At 41.1% G+C, this 18,337-nt stretch overlaps 1 protein-coding gene across 4 annotated transcripts in view; it reads left to right on the forward strand.

Annotated features, from left to right (window-relative positions):
* tiam2a (TIAM Rac1 associated GEF 2a) overlaps positions 1–18,337 on the forward strand; it is a 73,914-nt gene that overhangs the window by 43,919 nt on the left and 11,658 nt on the right. For all 4 annotated transcript variants that reach the window (XM_058398185.1, XM_058398184.1, XM_058398188.1 and 1 more), the window contains 6 exons: positions 2,920–3,090; positions 3,234–3,338; positions 3,759–3,837; positions 3,958–4,047; positions 4,466–4,684; positions 8,466–8,557. In XM_058398185.1, the coding sequence (XP_058254168.1) occupies positions 2,920–3,090; positions 3,234–3,338; positions 3,759–3,837; positions 3,958–4,047; positions 4,466–4,684; positions 8,466–8,557 (756 nt within the window). The remainder of the gene's footprint in view (positions 1–2,919; positions 3,091–3,233; positions 3,339–3,758; positions 3,838–3,957; positions 4,048–4,465; positions 4,685–8,465; positions 8,558–18,337) is intronic.

Raw genomic sequence — 18,337 nt, forward strand, 5'->3', positions numbered from 1 at the left:
TGAAGGCTGCTTTTCTCCAGAAGGACATCTGCTCACGTCTCTCTGTACGGAGACAGTGATGAGTATTGATGTGGTCTTCCTCCTGGACTCCAGACATCACACCACAAAGATTCCCTTTCACAGAATTCCTATTTCCTCTGCTTTATTCCGTCCTTGGATTTTTTGTTCCAAGACTATTTTTAAGGCAAAGTTTAATAATAGCTTTTTTCTTTTTTTTTTTTAAAATTAAGTTTGTTACTCAGATTATCTTCACACATCTCTTAACATTCTTCTTTGAAGCATTTCAGTTCTAAGCTCTGGTTGCTAGGAGACACTGTAGGAGCAGTGTCCTGCTGTAATGGTCACTCCAGACAGGAAGTCTCCGTTCTGTGTTCCGTATTTAAGAAAAAGGAAAACAGTGAAATGCTATAAAAACATCTAGTGTTTTAGAAAGGAAAGTTTGAAGTAAGGATTTTTGTATGCACACACACACACACATGCGCACACACACACAGAAAGAGAGACAGGCATGCAGGCAAATAGAGAGAGAGAGATACACACACACACACACAGAAAGAGAGACAGGCATGCAGGCAAATAGAGAGAGAGAGATACACACACACACACACAGAAAGAGAGAGACAGACAGACAGCCATGCAGACAAAGAGAAAGAGAGACATACAGACACACACACACTCACATACAGAGAGAGAGACAGACATGCAGACAAAGAGAGAGACACGTGCACACACACATACAGAGAGTGACAGACAGACATGCAGACAAAGAGACATATACAGACACACACTCAAAGAAAGAGACACACACAAACGCACACATACAGAGAGAGAGAGACAGACATGCAGACAGAGAGAGAGACACATGCACACACTCATAGAAAGAGACACACGCGCGCACACACACTCAGAGACACGCGCACACACACACAGAAAGAGAGAGAGACACATGCACGCACGCACGCACACACACACTAAGAGACAGACAAACACAGAGAGACACAGACACAGAGTCTCAGTGTGTCCTTGGTCTCTGATTGACAGTTGGAACACTGAGACACACACGTGCGCGCACACACTCCTCGAACAAGGTCGCTGTTATCAAATGATGTGAGATCATGCTTCATCACACCGCCACGTCATTGATTATTTTCCTATCAGACACACACACGCGTACACCAACACACACAAGCACACATTGTTTTATTGCTTATATTTTGCTTTATTTTGCTGGTGACTGACACACACACACACACACACACACAGACAGGGTTTCCGTTCTGCCTGGTGACACACACTTGCCGAACGTTGTGTCCCTTTTTCTTGGCCAGTTTTCCCTGTGACTTTGTGTCTCTGAGCTGGAGTTCAAAATAAAAGCTCATTTGTTCAGTAATGGAACATAGGGGTGTGTGTGTGTGTGTGTGTGTGTGTGTGTTTAACTGACAGCATCATTTTGTCTCATTTTCACCAGCAAACACCCTGAAAGTGTCACGTTATGTTCCTTATGTATTGTTTTATGAATCACTTTCTGTGAAAAAGCCTGTACTTTATTCTTTAAAGGGGCAGTGTGTCATTTTAGCCACATTTACATAAACGCATTACTGCTCTGCTACACCACAGCATTTAAAGGGAGAGGGGCAGGGCCGAGGAGCAGGATATAAATGTATGTTTATAAAGGAATTTCATGCATTTTAAATAGTTTTACAGTGTGACACAAAACAAGAAAGAAAATAGTAAAATAAAAAATAGTAAAATAAATAAGTAAAATAATATTAATAAAATAACTAATAACAAAAGCAATAATAATAATAAATAAGAAAAATAGAATTATCAATTGATATAAAATGAATGCAAATTTAATTTGTTTGCAAAAGAAAACAAAAAAAACAAAACAGAAAATTTAGTCAGAAATAAAATAGTAAAATAAAAAACAATAAAATAATAATAAAATCAATAATAACAAAAGCAATAATAATAAATAAAAAATAATACTAAAAAAATAGAATTATCAATTGATAAAATGTAAGCAAATTTAATTTGTTAGTAAAAGAAAAAAACAGAAACAAGAAAGAAATGTAGTCATAAATATAGTAAAATAAAAGATTAAAATAATATTAATAAAAGCAACAATAATAAGAAATAATACTAACCAAAATTGAATTATCATTTGATTAAAAATTATAAATGCAAATTTTTAGTAAAAGAAAACTAAAAAAATAGAAAAGAATTCTGCTATGGCTAATAATAATTAATATTATACTTTATTTATATACAACCTTTTATACATTTTAAGTGTGACAAGAAAAAGTAATAAGAAACAAAATAGAAAAATAATGAATGGAAAAAAAACAGGAAATAAAAATGAAATAAATAGCAGTGATAGACAAATGTGTTGAAAAACAATCACAGATAATTTAAATATATTAATTGAAATCAAAAGTGTGTTAATAATTTTATAATAAATAATCAATTATCATATAATGTGGTGGTACAATTAAGGCATAATAATAATAATAATAATAATAATAATAATAATAATAATAATTTAGAAGAATCAAACACATTTTACTAAGAGAATCTTAGGGATTATGTCATTATTACACAATAATACACAATATTATAATAATATTACTCATTATTTTCTCAGGACACTTTTGAAAATGACACCCTGCCCCTTTAATGTAGCCTCTGATTGTGAAAACCCCGAGTGTGTGTGTGAAAGCTCTCTCAGTGGCTGAGAATAATTTGATATTTTAAACCCCGACTCTCAGATCCATGCCAAGTTTGAAGCCATTCTTTCCCAGCTACATGCTCATTATAGTCAGAGTAACGAGCTGCTGGAATTAATGGCAGCTTTGAGTCTGTGCCCAGTTTTACATCTCATCTGATGAAACGTGTGATTTTCTGCCCTCTCCTTCACAGAGACTGGATGCTCTAGCTGATGGTTACTCGCTAGCTCCACCCGATGGCTGTCAGTGGGAGCGAGGCGTGATGGAAAAGCCGGTGTGTGTTTACATGCCTGATTACCAGGTGGTTACGGTGGCTGTGAGCGGACAGCACACGGTCACGGAGCTCCTGAACACCGCCTGCAAGGTGCGAGGACTGACCTCCACCCTATGAATATGCAATTTGGACACACCCACTTGACGCCTTGCTTGGCTGGTTAACTTCTGTTAAAAAAAAAAAAAAAAAAAAAACTTTAATTAGCATTAATGATTCTGTTGATTCTTTCTAAGGTGCGGAACCTGGAACCCAGCCTTCACTGCCTGCGTCTGCGCAGATGCATCAATGACCGGATGGAGGTCTGGACTCCAGCACCACACGAGCTCCTTCAGGACCTGGTACCAGAACCCAGATCTAGCTTCCACTCCAGATTAGATTAGATTAGAGTTTTAGCCTCAGTAATGCAGCTTGGTGGTGATGAGGAAGTTGCTTGTCTTTGCTGTAACTTGAGGATTTCAGCTGCTTCGTCCTGCATGCTTGTGGAAAGTGTTGCTGCAACTAGAGCATGCAGAAGAAAACAGCCGCATTCTGCCCACTTCTTCTAGTATCACGTGTAAAATGTGTGCCAACGGATGAGAAGAAAAAAAAAGTGTGACAGCAGCTTTAATGCACAGTGTTGCAGTGTTACATTCGAGCTAAATGAGTAACACTATGTGCCACTCCCTCCCTCTCTCTCTCTCTCTCTCTCTCTCTCTCTCCCCCTCTCTCCTTCTCTCCCTCTCGCTCGCTCTCTCTCATTCTCTAACTCTTTTTCTCAGTTGTATGATGAGTTGGAGGTCAGCGCTCTCAGTGTGTACACGCTCCACATGACCAAGCCCACATGCACAGGGGACTTTGGTATGACACACACACACACACACACACACACACACACACTCTGCATGTACAGGAAGTGTAAGGATAGTCTCCTGAGAATTGGGATCAGTTTTCTCTCTCTCTCTCTCTCCTGTCCCTCAGGGTTTGCTGTTACAGGACACGTGGACAGTCTCAGCCACAGCCGCATCGTTGTCACTGAAGTTCTCTCGGATGGATTTGCCTTCAGTGAAGGTACCGAACTCCACCTCACCTTTCATCAGGCCTACTTTAAAAAAAAAAGAAAAAAAAAAGTTGACTGTTTGTATTTGTGATAAATTTTGAGTCTGTATTTGAGTCTGATGTCTCATTAGAACCGTATCAATTGTTTAACTAATAGCTCTGGAGCTGTTTTAATTCTTGAGTGTAGTAGTGTTCCACAGCCCTTTCTATTCACTCACAACGCTTCAGGGACTATTTTACTATCAGATGAGTTCCTGAATCTTTTGCTAGACTTGAAGAACAAATGTTCAGGATCTTCATTCCTCACACTTTAATTGTGCACAAAAACATCAGGAGACAAAGTATTATTTCTTTCACATGACGGTGTTTATCTCTTGAGGAAATGGTCATCATGTAGTTTTGAGACTGAAAGATTTTTTTTTCATGTCAGGTCTGAGGCCAGGAGATGAGATCCTGGTTCTGAACGGCTGTCAGGTCTCGTCTCTGGACCTGGCTCTCATTCAGACTCTGTTCAGCGAGAACACGCTGCACCTGACCATCAGACGAGAGCCGACCGCCCTGACACACACACCCCTAACACACACACACAGCAGCCTGCAGCCAGCACGGGACTTCCTATACCGCCATCATAGAGCCAAGTCTGCTACAGGTACACACACACACACCTAACACACACACATGCACACACACAGGTATCTGTATGTCCAGCGAGTGTGCAGTGTCCATCTCTCTCACAGTTTTGATGATTGTGTAATTGACTAACCGCTACTTCCTGCCCATTTCTTCTTCTTTTTTTTTCACTCAGCCGTGTGTTTTTATCATTCCGTATTAAAACCAGACACAGAATAATTCACAGCAGCTGCAGCACCGCTTTCTGCTATTTATATTATAAAGTTAGATTCTGGCGCCTTTCATGCCTCACTCTACTTCCTCTCCAAAACTCGTACCATTTGCCTTCTGCTTCCTGTAACTGGAATCGTCTCTCCTCGCAAGTCAGTGGCGTGAAAGTGTTTTGATGAGATGGCGTGAGATGGAGCGCTGCTGTTGGTCATAGGTGGGTTTAACACGGAGACCCCATGTAGCATTCACACTGCTGGAGACTGTGGGCTTAACAAGGGTGTGTGTGTGTATACATGTGTGTTTGTGTGTATATGTGTGCATGTGTATGTTTGTCTGTGTGTATGTGTGTGTGTGAGAGAGAGAGAGAGAGAGTACCACAGATAAGAATTTTTTTGCATTTGACTAAAAATATTTTAATGTAGTTATTTTTCAGTCAAAATCGTCCATAACTGAACCTCTAGATTTGGAAAATTAATTCATTATTTTTATTTGATTTGAAGTTAATTAAAATGAATTAATTAATTACAATTAATCGACATTTCTCGGTTCATGAAAGTGATGCAGCGATCTGAAGATGTTTAAAGTTTACAGACATGACTTTTTTTTTTAGTTCCTCAAACAGCACCGATAGTCTGCGTATTAGAGTGTGAAAGTCTTCCTGAGTAAAGTTTATCACACACACACACACAAACACGAGGCGGCGTTTTAAAGTGAATTTTCATCAGCATTCTTGTGACCCATAAGAAACTGGAGAGAAAGGAAAGTTCTTGAACTGTATTGCAACAGGCCTTTAAGAGTGCTGCTGTGTTTAACCGGTCAGAGGATTCATTTCATTATACGCCGTCACGGTGTGTGTGTGTGTGTGTGTGTGTGTGTGAGATGAACGGTGTCGCAGCGGTTTATTCCTGTAACCGTCTCGCTGAAGTAAAGAAAACGCTTGTGTTTTAAAGGTAAAAATGCAGAAGATTCAGTGTATTTCTGGTGTGTGTGTGTTTAAGATTTAAATGTATAGTGTCGAATAGCTGCATTACTATGAACCTCATAAGGATTATAAGACAGTTGTGCAGATCAGGGGACGTGTGTGTGTGTGTGTGTGATATTTTTTAACTCGAAGGTCAAACTCAAAGCTTTTTGTGTGGTCATGTAACAGCACAATAATTCTTATCTTCATGACACATCTGGATCAGGTTACACCCAATTTCCCTACTACTTTAAAAAAAAAGAAAAAAGGATGTGATTAATCAGATCATTAAAGAGCGAGTTAATGAGAGTCCAGGTTCCAGAACGATTCATTAAAGCAGTTGAAATAGATTTTTATCTCTATCAGACCTTTTGGCCTTTATCTTGTTTTGCCTTCAGTTTCATTCCGTAATCATCAGCACCTCGAGCGTGTCTTCCCCATTATGAGTCGTGACTCGGAGGCTTGTGTGTCCTGTAGGGGCGCTGTTTCTCCTCAGCAGAGACGAGGAGGAGGAGGAGGATCACTAACACACTCACTGTTTAATGAAATCTCACCTGCTGAGGTCTTTTATTGCACACTGCGGCATGTTTCTATCAAGCGGCAGTTTAAAGATACAGAATGTGTGTTTGAGAGAGAGAGAGAGAGAGAGAGAGATGGATATTTTAAACACACAGATTTGTAATCCTTCCTCATGTCCTCTGAAAAAACTCAGGGAATAAAATGACTTTTTTTTTGCTGCTCCACTGCAGGTTTATGTGGAATCTGATGCTGTTACAGTAAACTAATCAATCACATGACAGTGCCGAAGAATCTCCTTTAAAAGTATGGAATAAAATCACTGTCAAAAATAATCGTACGTAATTCAGAACATTTGTGTGTCATTTTAATTTACTCCTGCGTAATTTAAAAGTGTTGTATGTAATTCTGTATTTTGTCCAAGTTGGATTCCAAAATCTACGACCACGACAGTTTACAGACACAGCGCTAGTTTTTACACACACAACATGAGAAATTACGCCCACGAATGTAGTGCGTTCAACCACTGTCAAAAATACCTCATCAAGGCCACATGCAAAAGCATTACTATCCGATGGAAGATGAATCGATTCCACAAAGAGCACAAATCACTGGCGCCTTTATTACAAAGATAGTTTAACTATAATAGGTAAGATTAGCTCTCAGGGATCACAGTACTTTTTGTAGAAAATCTAATATTCATTATGATTACAAGCAATATAACAGGGTATTGAACTGTATTCTAAAGTCTTTTGTACTGTTGGTCAGTAATACAGTGACCAGTGTAACTGAAGCTCTTCATTTACCTCCTTTAATAATAAATGGGCAAGATTTTATTAGGTGTAGCCTGACAAATAAATTAATAAGAACTTTATTGACCCAAGATAAATTTCCAAATCAAGTCGAAATAACGTGACTCACATTTTTCCCAAGAGCTCTATTTTTAAATGAAGAACCATGTATCTCTCCTTTCCCATACCTCCCAAAGCCAACACTTTAAAATTTGTAATGATATCTATATCTTCTTAGATATAGATTTAATATTGATCACAATAATTGTACCTTTTGTGATGTTGATATTGAACGACTGTACATTTATTCTTTGACTGTTCGTTCAGTAGAGCCTTTAGGTCTGAGACATTCGAGTGGCTTAAAGTTTCAATCAAGCTGTCTTCTCCATTTTCTAAACATGATATAATTTTTTGGTTTATTAATAGAAGATGTACATACTTCATTTGTACTGAATGTTATTTTCATTTTGGGCAAATTTTATATTCATAAATGTAAGTGCCTTAAAACAAAGTCATTGTTTTCTTTCTTTTCTTTTTTTAAAGAAATTTTGGACCTACTGTTTGCACCTAATTTTGATTGGTGCGCTGTTCTTAAGGATCTTCTTATGATCTTGTATTGCCTTATTGTATTTGTGTTTTTTGCAATAAAAAAAATCGATTCATCTTCTCTGGGATAGTAATGCCTGTGCCTGTGGCCTTGATGAGGTATTTTTGACAGTGGTTGAACACACTACATTCGTGGGTGTAATTTCTCATGTCGTGTGTGAAACAGAAATGTTGTGAACTAGCGCTGTGTCTGTAAACTGTCGTGGTCGTAGATTTTGGAATCCAACTCAGACAAAACAGAATTACACACAATACTTTTAAATTACACAGGAGTAAATTAAAATTACACACAAATGTTTTGAATTACGTACCATTATTTTTGACAGTGATTTTATTCCATATAAAAGCAAGTGTTTTATTCCTTTATGCCGAGGATTACATTGGATCTATTTAAACATTATCCTTTTACATTAAAGGTTAAAAAGCATTCAGTTCCTGTTTTCACGTTTTCATAGCAGCTGTAAACGGCCATTCCCGCTCCTCTCTTCCTCCTCTTTTTTCTCCCACTCGATGTGGAGCGTCTGCTGTACAAATCCCTGTGAACGGGCTGTTACTATAGAAACGATATTAATATATCCTGTGATTTGCAGCTACACTACTGACCAATCAGAATCCAGAATTCTTGAAAGTCTTGCTCCTCATATGTCTCCAAAATGCCTTAGTGATGTGTTTAGCAGTGAATCACGTGAGCATCGTTGTTCCTCTTTTCTTTGCAGACGTGTCGTGCGTGTCCGAGGCCTCGGGGAAAACGGACGTAGAGACGAAACGACATTATCGCCAGAGCCTCAGAACTGTGCAGCACAGCAAGGTAAGAGTTAACTTAACACTGATTTAGACGCTGACCGTCAGTCATCACTCGGTCACTCATTACTCGATCTCTCATAACTCAATCATTTGATCTCTCTTCACTCGATCTCTCTTCACTCGACCTCTCTTCACTCGATCTCTCTTCACTCGACCTCTCTTCACTCGATCTCTCTTCACTCGACCTCTCTTCACTCGATCTCTCTTCACTCGACCTCTCTTCACTCGATCTCTCTTCACTCGACCTCTCTTCACTCGATCTCTCTTCACTCGATCTCTCTTCACTCGAGCGCTCGGACACTCATTGCTCCATCACTTGATCATTCAGACAGTCAACACTTGTTTACTCATCACTCAATCACTCATCACTTGATTGCTCATCACTCGATCACCAACAGCAAATAATCACAGAAGACTTTATTTAGGAAAAACGTGTGGTTGTGAGGCGGTGTTGTACTGCGGGCATGCAGCTGTATCAGCGTCTGATTGGCGTGATTAGTTAGCACTCGCTCATTGACTGTTTTCTCGACTTCATGACATTTCTGCTGGGGAGCTAACGGGCCGCGGTGTTTGTTTTTGCACGGTGAGACTCTGTCCTCAGATCCGTCATCCCAAGCAGCCGACAGCCGAGAGAAATGGAGAGCAGTTTGAGGTGAGAGAGGACTCGATATCTCCGTCTAATAGAATAAGAAGGAGTTTTGTCCTGACAGGTCTCTATTTCATAAAACCGCTTGCTTGCTTTTCCGTTGTAGCTGCAGAAAAAAAAGGCAGCAGTTCATCAGAGACGAACAATTAATAAGTATCCTGTCCAGCTGCCTGCTGCCCTGTGCCGTGTTTCAGTTGCCTGGAAACTGACGAGGCTCAAATCTGGTGCTGATGTGATGTGTGTTCATATACACCAGGAGTAACGAGGTCGGGTTTATGAGCACGCTCCTCACGTCACGTGACACCAACATGTCCTCTCACTCTGTGTACGGCTTCCAGTTTTTTTCTCTACTTTTAAAGGACTTTATACAGAGCTGGTTTTAGATCAGTTACACAAACACTTTACATTAAATCTGCGATTAAACCATGGCTTTGACGTGCGGTTTAGCTTAACCTGTGTTGAATTAGAAATATATTTACTCTAGATGAATTTAGAACAGTTCACTCAAAGACACTTTAACATCTAATAGAATTTTTCTGTAGATTTGTCAGATTCGACTTGGAACGACACTTTAATACTGTAATGACTTTTTCTTTTTAATGCTTTTTTTATGTTTTTAAAGTTAAAGTTGCTTTTAGTGACTAGTTTCATCGTAATTAAAATAAAGATATTTAGTTCTGTTTATTTATGAGGAAAAGTGAGAGAGCTGAGACCAGGGGCAGAGCTGTGGTCAAAAAAATAGCCCTGAAATTAAAAGGAAAGTATTGGAGCTTTAGAAATTGTTAAATATTACAAACAGCTCCTTTAATCTCACTTGCACGTTTAGTTTTACTGCTGATTTAAATGGCTGTAAATGTCAGTGTGTGTGTGTGTGTGTGTGTGTGCGTGTGTGACCTGCCTGTAAGCAGAGGAGGTGGATTAAACCCAACACACTCTTTCTGCCCTTTTTATTTACTCATTGACATGCGCCGTTCCCTCTGTGCCACATATCGAGCCTCATTATACACAGCGAGTGTGTGAGGGTGGAGGTACTCAGAGTCGTTACTCTACAGACGCTTTAATCTGATTATTGTCTCCACCATCACTGTGGTGTTGTCTTCCTTGGAGTGTAAACGAAGGGGAATGTGACATCCGATGCAGATATAACACACAGGGGACGGCCTACGCGTTCATAACTCAGTGTTTTAGCTCTTAATGAGTGTGTGTGTGTGTGTGTGTGTGTGTGTACATGTTAACATTGCAGATAATCACTACATGTTCTGGGACTGAGCTCAGATTTCCTATTTAACGTATATCAACAGGCAGAGCTGAGCTTCAGTTCAGTAACAGGTTCCTGAACCTGTTTATTTACTTTTCAGCACACAGAAAATAACGGAGAGGACATCTTTAGTTATCGAAACGTTAACGGGATTGAACCCTGTGTGAATATTCAGCTGTTCAGACACCAGTGGTGTATAAATCTGTGATTAATTTTCTGCTCTCACACAGCCTCCGTTAATGCGCATTTCAAAGTTTCATGATAACTTTAATGAGCCTTAAAATTAGAAAAGAAAATGAAAAGTAGAACAGCTTAAAATATCTGAATGGAGAGAGAAAAGTATCAGAGAGCGAGCGAGTGATGTGTATCGTGTTGAGTATCAGGATTAGTTATTGCACCCGAGACATCCAGCAGCTTGTGTTACATTCAGTTACATTGGGACGTTGGGAACCCTTTCAGTCCAGGGATATGTCGCTCCTCAGAGCGTGCTCATGTTCGTGATCCTGAAGCTTGTGGCCGGCGAAAGCTACGAGTTGCTCAGCAAAACTCAACACTAGTGGTTTGCTGAATAAACTGAACCACACTCGAGCCTTCACACTGTGAGAACGTTTACTTCCGCATCCTTCAGCCAAATATGTCCTAACAGCTAACCAATGGCTGTCAAAATGTCCTCTACATGCAACTGTGACAGTCAGGGTCACACATCTCCCAGTCCTCCCAGAGCTCCCAGTCACTAGCTTTAGCATGGGCCTAAAGGGAGGAGTCTGATCAATCTGCTCGGTCAGCAGGCAGTGACCAGCCGGCTAATCATCTCTGAGAGACACAGCCATGGTCCTGAGCCAGCTCCTCACACAGAGCTGCAGATCTGAAGCACACACACACACACACACACACACACACGCCAGCGAGTCCAAGCCAGTTCCCACGACTGAGAAGAATGAGCACGATGCCAGATCCGGCTTTTATCTCCCTGCTTTATTGAGCTCTGGAGAATTTGCTAACGTAGGATCTCAAGGACATAAAAGTTAAAAAGTTAGAGTGGTATTAAAGTGAAACTCCACACCCACATTAATAATATAAACATCTTTATATTGAAATATCTGTGATGTGTTTAGTAATTCTAATGCTTATTATTAATATTCTTTGTTGGTTGGTGTTGTGTTTTCCTTATGTCTTGGAGAAGTTAGCGGTTGTGTGTCACTCTGAGGTCACAGGAGGACGCTGTTGTTGTCGAAAACATTTTAAATGTTTAAACAGTTTAATATGAGAAAATAAAAGATTAGTGATAACACTCAGGTCTTGCTATTAGCCCATAAAAATGTATTTTCTCGCTCACAGTTTTCTAGCAACGTTCACCGTCACGTTAATGAGAAATCCAGCGCAGAAGTCGTGCAGATGCAAAATCCCAGAATGCAGTGCAGCTATACGATGCTGAGACTCGCCTCGGCTAGTTAGCGTTCTACAATAAGGCGCTGATGTGAAAGCAGAGTATACAGATGAGGAGGTGAGAGACTGAAGGACTAAAGTGCCGCTGCATGGCTCTCTTTAGGTAGAGATAAAGTGAGGGATAAATCCCACTGCCATGGGATTGGGGCTAATGTTGTAGGTAAACATTAACGCAAGAGAAAATAAAGCAGCATGTCCAATAAAAAGACGTTTCAATTAAAAAATTAAATTTTTGAGTCAATTTTTTTATTTAAAAAAATAATAATTAGTAATAACAATTATTATTAATTAGTGTAATAATTCAATAATAATAATTAATTTAATAATTTATATTTATATGTATATTAATACAATAATTAATATTGTTTATTTAATTAATGTATTTAGTTATTTAGTCATTTTTTCATTATTTTTTTAAATGTGTTTAATTATTCTTCATTCATCGTTCATTTTATTTGTGACCCTCAGGCTCCTCGTTAAAGCTTCACATTGTCCCTCATCAGCACTTCTCGGCCGGTGTTCTGTTCGGTTCAGACGCCTGCAGCTCCTCAGGGAGCCTAAGCAGTGTTCTGGTGTGAATGGAGCTCTGCACAACATAACGTGAAGCTCACTGTAACTTGCTCGACTCTCTGTTGATTTATGTGCTCAAGTCTTTATTTATTGAGCTTTAAAAAGAATATGGCAGCGTGGCACAATAGCTCTCACCTCAGGGATGAATCACGACATGTCAGAGCTTTACTGCTGCGTGGCAGGACGCTTCCCTCTGAGCAATGGGCACGGCTCGCACCCCGGCACAGCCCATATTTCACCCCTCTGTCTCTCTCTCTCTCTCTCTCTCTCTCTCTCTCTCTCTCAAGGATTTTATTCCTCTTACTGCACTTCAGCCAGCATTTATTGAACAACACGCTGTCAGAAAATATGAAATTGTTTTTATTTGGAACAATCAATATCACGCTGTATAGAATAATAAAATTGCATGTCCCACAGCACTGCTGATTTCTGAATCCTGATTGGTCGATACAATCAGCTGACAGCAGTGCAGATACAAATCAAAGCTGTATGTTGACATTGTTTCTATAGCAACAGCTCATTCACAGCAATGATAGTTTTCTTCCCAGGAAGGAGATGTTTAACGTATGGAAGGAGTCTCCAGTGTCAGTGTTTTGTGTCAGAGTTTAGTGTGCGGTTTCTCGACATCTGTCTGTTATTTTTTCTGTTATTATCTTCAAAATAGAGGTTTTATAGTTTATATGTGAGAACCAGATCTAACTCAATACCTTTAAATGCAACTCTAAGCGGACAAAAAGTGCAATGTGTTCTTTAACGAACAAAAATTGTAGACTCCAGCAGGTAGGAAGTTTATAATGAACTCAGAAACTATGTTGACTTGTTATTTCCTCAGGAGCTCTTGGTTGCACAAATCCACGTGACTGTAAACTGTTGTAGAAGGGACAATAATTAACTGTCCACGGTCACCCAAATGAGGATGAGGTTCTCTTCTGAGCCAAGTTTCTCTCAAGGTTTCTTCTTCATATCATCTCAGGGAGTTTTTTCTCACCACCCTCACCTCAGGCTTCTCATTAGGGATAAATATTGTCCGTAAAGCTGCTTTGAGACAATGTCCATTGTTAAAAGCACTACACAAATAGATTGAATTGAATAGTTGCTGTGGTGTTCGGAATAAAACACTCCAGGATATTCTGTTACAGGAATATTTACGTTTCCTCCCTTATCCAGAGCAACGTACAAAAGTGCTTTGACGTCTCTGTCAATAAATCATCAACAACACTGTGAAGATGAAAATAATCCACCTCGTCATGGCAGCAGTGACTCCGCTTCGTCACTCCACTCGGTTGTGGATTATTTTCCTCTTATAGATGCTCAGAACTTTGTACTGTAACATAGAACAATATTCTTAACCGATCATGATATTTCTCTGTGTGGTGCCTCAGAGCCTGAGAGAACGGATAAATTACTTTCTTCCACACAACACACCTTAACTAGTGATAAATATCCGTCCTGCTGGCTCGGACCTCAGCGTTAACAGCAGCGGTTTGCAGAACAGCCAGAGAAGTCGTCATTGTATTGATGTTTTTGAGAGCTTTTGGCAGTGTTTTCACACAGACTCTTCTTTATTCACCATCGAAGCTGCAGAGATGTCGGTTAGCTCGGTCCTGTCCAGAGGCGTTTCCCAGCATGCACATGGCTAGTGATTTCTGTCCATTCAACAGCTATTGATATGCAGATTTCTCTGAGGGGCAGCAGTTTTTTCCCCTCTGCCTACGTTCACAGTACCTGTTAGTGATCGATTGATGGATCCTGACACAAAGCCCTCGAGTCTTAAACTTACCGAGCATTAGAGGAGAGAGAGGAGAGCAGGTCTGAGACAGGAAGGAAGTGTGATCTGAAACGGTGAAGGTAGATCGGACATCATGCCGGCTTTCAGAGCAGTGAAACTCAGGAGGAAGAGCTGCGCTCTCAGCTGGAGGACGAGGCATCAGGCTCGAGCTGCCTGGAGATTCCTGTACGAGCTCGTCTTCAGGGTAAGCGTGTGTTTACCGCTGTCTCACGCCATCTTTTCCAATTTCTGATCTCAAAGCTCCAGGTATCGAGAAGTGACCCGTGGCTCTTTAATCACAGAGAGACTCTGTTTTGATGCGGTGTGAGAGACGTGATCAGGGCTTTAGATACAACACGCGATCTCTTGGCATGTTCACACACTGGTCATCTCGACAGCTTGGGTTCTCAGGAGTGTAAATTAATGTGTAGATTAATTCACAGGGGGCGGGGCTTAACTTACCCGAACTCTTTATTTTGACTACAGTGTTTGGGCTTGACAAAAAAAAAAAATAGATATTTTGATAAACGTTGTATCACCTTACACCATATACCATATACACACTGTATGTTCAACAGTATTTATTCCTCTAAGCTGGTTCTCATTAGCTCCAGTCTTCTCTTCAGTGAAGCTTTTCATCTAGATGTTGGATTGTGTCCGTGGAGATTAGTTTTCATTCAGCTACAGGAGCATTAGTGAGATCAGACACTGATGTTGGGATGTTCAGGAGACTCCAGTTCCAGTTCATCCTGAAGGTGTTCAGTGGGGTTGAGTCAGAGTCCGGACACTCCAGATCTTCCACTTTCTCCAGTCTTCACCTCCACACCATGTCTTCATGGAGCTTAGGGGCTTCATCATGCAGGAACAGGGTTTGAGTTCCAGTGAAGGAAAATTGTAACACTACACACACTGAGATGTTCTACACAACTGTGTGATTCAGACTTTGCATGAGGGATAAGGACTTTGTGACAGTTTGCAAAGAATTGTGGGTAACTTCAGCTGAAAAAGTGTCTGGACCCCCACTTCAGAGATCTACTGGAGATTGAAGAGGTTGGCATGCTCATCAGAGCAAGTGAGAATGAGCGAGGGAGAGAGTGCGAGAGAGAGAGACAGAGTGGAAGAGAAACAGTGAGCGAGTGAGAGCGAGCAAGTGGGAGACCGCGAGTAAGAGAAAAAGAGAGAGAAAGAGTGAGAGAGACAGCGGTAAAGAGAGAGAGCGAGTGAGTGAGGGAGAGAGAGACGTCTGCTCTGCATATCCTTTGTTTTTTTGTCTCTGTCCCGCTCTCTCGCCTCCACATGCTCCTATTTTCATCCTGTGTGTTTGGGTGGTGCATCACACTGACATGGTGACATACAGCCCTGCAACAGCAGCCCATCAGAGTGTGACTCACCTCACTGTACCTGCAGCTCCACGCTCGTCACTCAGCTTAATCTACATTTCTCACGCTTTTCCGGTGTTCCAGCTGTGTATGGGATCCGGCGTTGCCGCAGCTCATCTTCACCCACGCAAAAACAAACTGTGTCTCTAAAAACAGCATCATCATCAGCAGGGGGTTTGGTTAATGTGTGTGTGTGTGTGAGGAATAAAACACCGCGTCATGTTGTTGGAGTAAAATGATCCACGGCTGCGTTGATTATTTTCCTGAAACAGCACATCCTCAGGTTTTATTCCTCTTATACCATAGCCTCATTTATTAAAGAACTGTTTTCTTTGTTTAAAGTTAGGTTTAATGTTCCACGAAGCAGGTTTTCCAGCAGCACTGTACAGCGTACATCTCTTTGAACACTTTTAATGAAAGTTTGATGATGATGATGAGATAAACAGTGTCACGTTGTCGTTATCGGCGTCACGTGAAACATTTATGTTGTTTACACCGCATGTGTGTGTGCTGAACGTGATAAACGTTTAATCCGGATATGTCTTAGCTGTTCGTATTAGCTGCAGATGCAGGCGTGTGTGTGTGTGTAACGGCTTCTAATCTTTAATTAATGAGTGTTAATGAGCTCCTGGGAGGCGCAGCGATCACGTCTATGGTCTACACTCTACATCTTCTCCTCTTCCTCCCTGCTCTCTCTTTATCTTTATCACTCTCCTTCTTTTCCTTCTTTCTCCCGTTTTTTGACGGGTCTCTGGAGCAGCGGCGCGGTGATTAGTGAGTGCTGCAGGCTCCATCTGAGACTCATGACTCACATACGGCTCTGTACCCACTTACCCCTTTTTTGTTTGTTCATGCACACACACACACACACACACAACACAAACTTGCTGCTGTGTCGCTTGTTTCCTCGGTGCCCTTTATCGATTTTTTAGGATGCTGGTTACACACACACACACACTCACGGTGAACGGGTTCATTGTGGTGTGCAGAGATGCACCGCTCACTGACACGCTGCCAACACACCGAAACTGTTACGTGATTTGGATGCAGAGCTGTGTGTTGTTGTGTTTGTGTAGATGATCACACTCGCGTCTCAGGTCACTTACCATTACAGAGAAACATGCTGCCGTTTATTTCACTCGCTCCTTTGTAAGTGATAGTCGCGTCTATATCGATGTGTGACAATAGGATCGGATAAACGCTGATGCAGCTCTCTCTCTCTCTCTCTCTCTGTGTGTGTGTGCGCTGCACCCTTCCAAATAGGACTAATTGATTGTTTTTCTGCTATTTCAGGATTTTTTTCCTCTCTTGCCTAGAGACTCACAAAATCTCTCACATTTCAAACCTTTATTTTTTAAAGGGATGCAACAGAAAACAGGTTTATTCAGAATGGACAGATAATGTGTTTTAAACGGATCAGAGACGCAGCCCACGGAGGAGATGCAAGAGATGGAGGAGACAGAGATGCAGGAGATGTAAGAGATGCAGGAGATGTGGGAGATACAGATGTAGGAGATGTAAGAGATATGGGAGACAGGGGAGATGGGGGAGATATAGGAGATGCAGGAGATGGGGGAGATATAGGAGATGCAGGAGATGGGGGAGATGTAGGAGATGTATTAGATATAGGAGATGGGGGATATGAAGGAGATGGAGCAGATTCAGGAGATGGGGGATATGCAGGAGATGGGGGAGATATAGGAGATGGGAGAGATGCAGGAGATGTATTAGATGTAGGAGATGGGGGATATGCAGGAGATGTATTAGATATAGGAGATGGGGGATATGAAGGAGATGGAGCAGATTCAGGAGATGGGGGATATGCAGGAGATGGGGGATATGCAGGAGATGGGGGAGATATAGGAGATGGGAGAGATGCAGGAGATGTATTAGATGTAGGAGATGGGAGAGATGCAGGAGATGTATTAGATGTAGGAGATGGGAGAGATGCAGGAGATGGAGGAAATATAGGAGATGGGAGAGATGCAGGAGATGTATTAGATGTAGGAGATGGGGGATATGCAGGAGATGGAGGAGATATAGCAGATGCAGGAGATGGAGGAGATATAGCAGATGCAGGAGATGGAGGAGATATAGCAGATGCAGGAGATGGAGGAGATATAGCAGATGCAGGAGATGGAGGAGATATAGCAGATGGAGGAGATATAGCAGATGCAGGAGATGGAGGAGATATAGCAGATGCAGGAGATGGAGGAGATATAGGAGATGCAGGAGATGGAGGAGATATAGCAGATGCAGGAGATGGAGGAGATATAGGAGATGTGCGAGATGGAGGAGATATAGGAGATGTGCGAGATGGAGGAGATATAGGAGATGGGGGAGATATAGGAGGAGTAAAGTAGTTTTTGTTTTAATAAAAGCTCTCTCATTTCTCCTTTGCTTGTTTGTTTGTTTTTTTCTTTATCATTCTGGACTCATTCTGAGGCTAAAATTATTGCATGACCTTCAGATGTTCTGGACATGCATCAGTGATTAGGTGCAGGAAGCAGAGTAGAGCCTGTAGAGCAGCGCACTGTAGAACACGACCAGGTCGACTCAACAAAAGAAATGAAAGCAAAGCACACAGATGTGATGTGAGGAGACTGCAGGTGAACATCTGGACAATAAGGTGATGCTGTGGGGGTGATGCGTGATGCCTTCACACTCAATTCATCCAGCCTGGTCAGGACCACAGTGCTTTATATTCGACTACTAGT

This window comes from Hemibagrus wyckioides, linkage group LG09 (assembly GCF_019097595.1).
Source record: "Hemibagrus wyckioides isolate EC202008001 linkage group LG09, SWU_Hwy_1.0, whole genome shotgun sequence".
Taxonomy (NCBI): Eukaryota; Metazoa; Chordata; class Actinopteri; order Siluriformes; family Bagridae; genus Hemibagrus; species Hemibagrus wyckioides.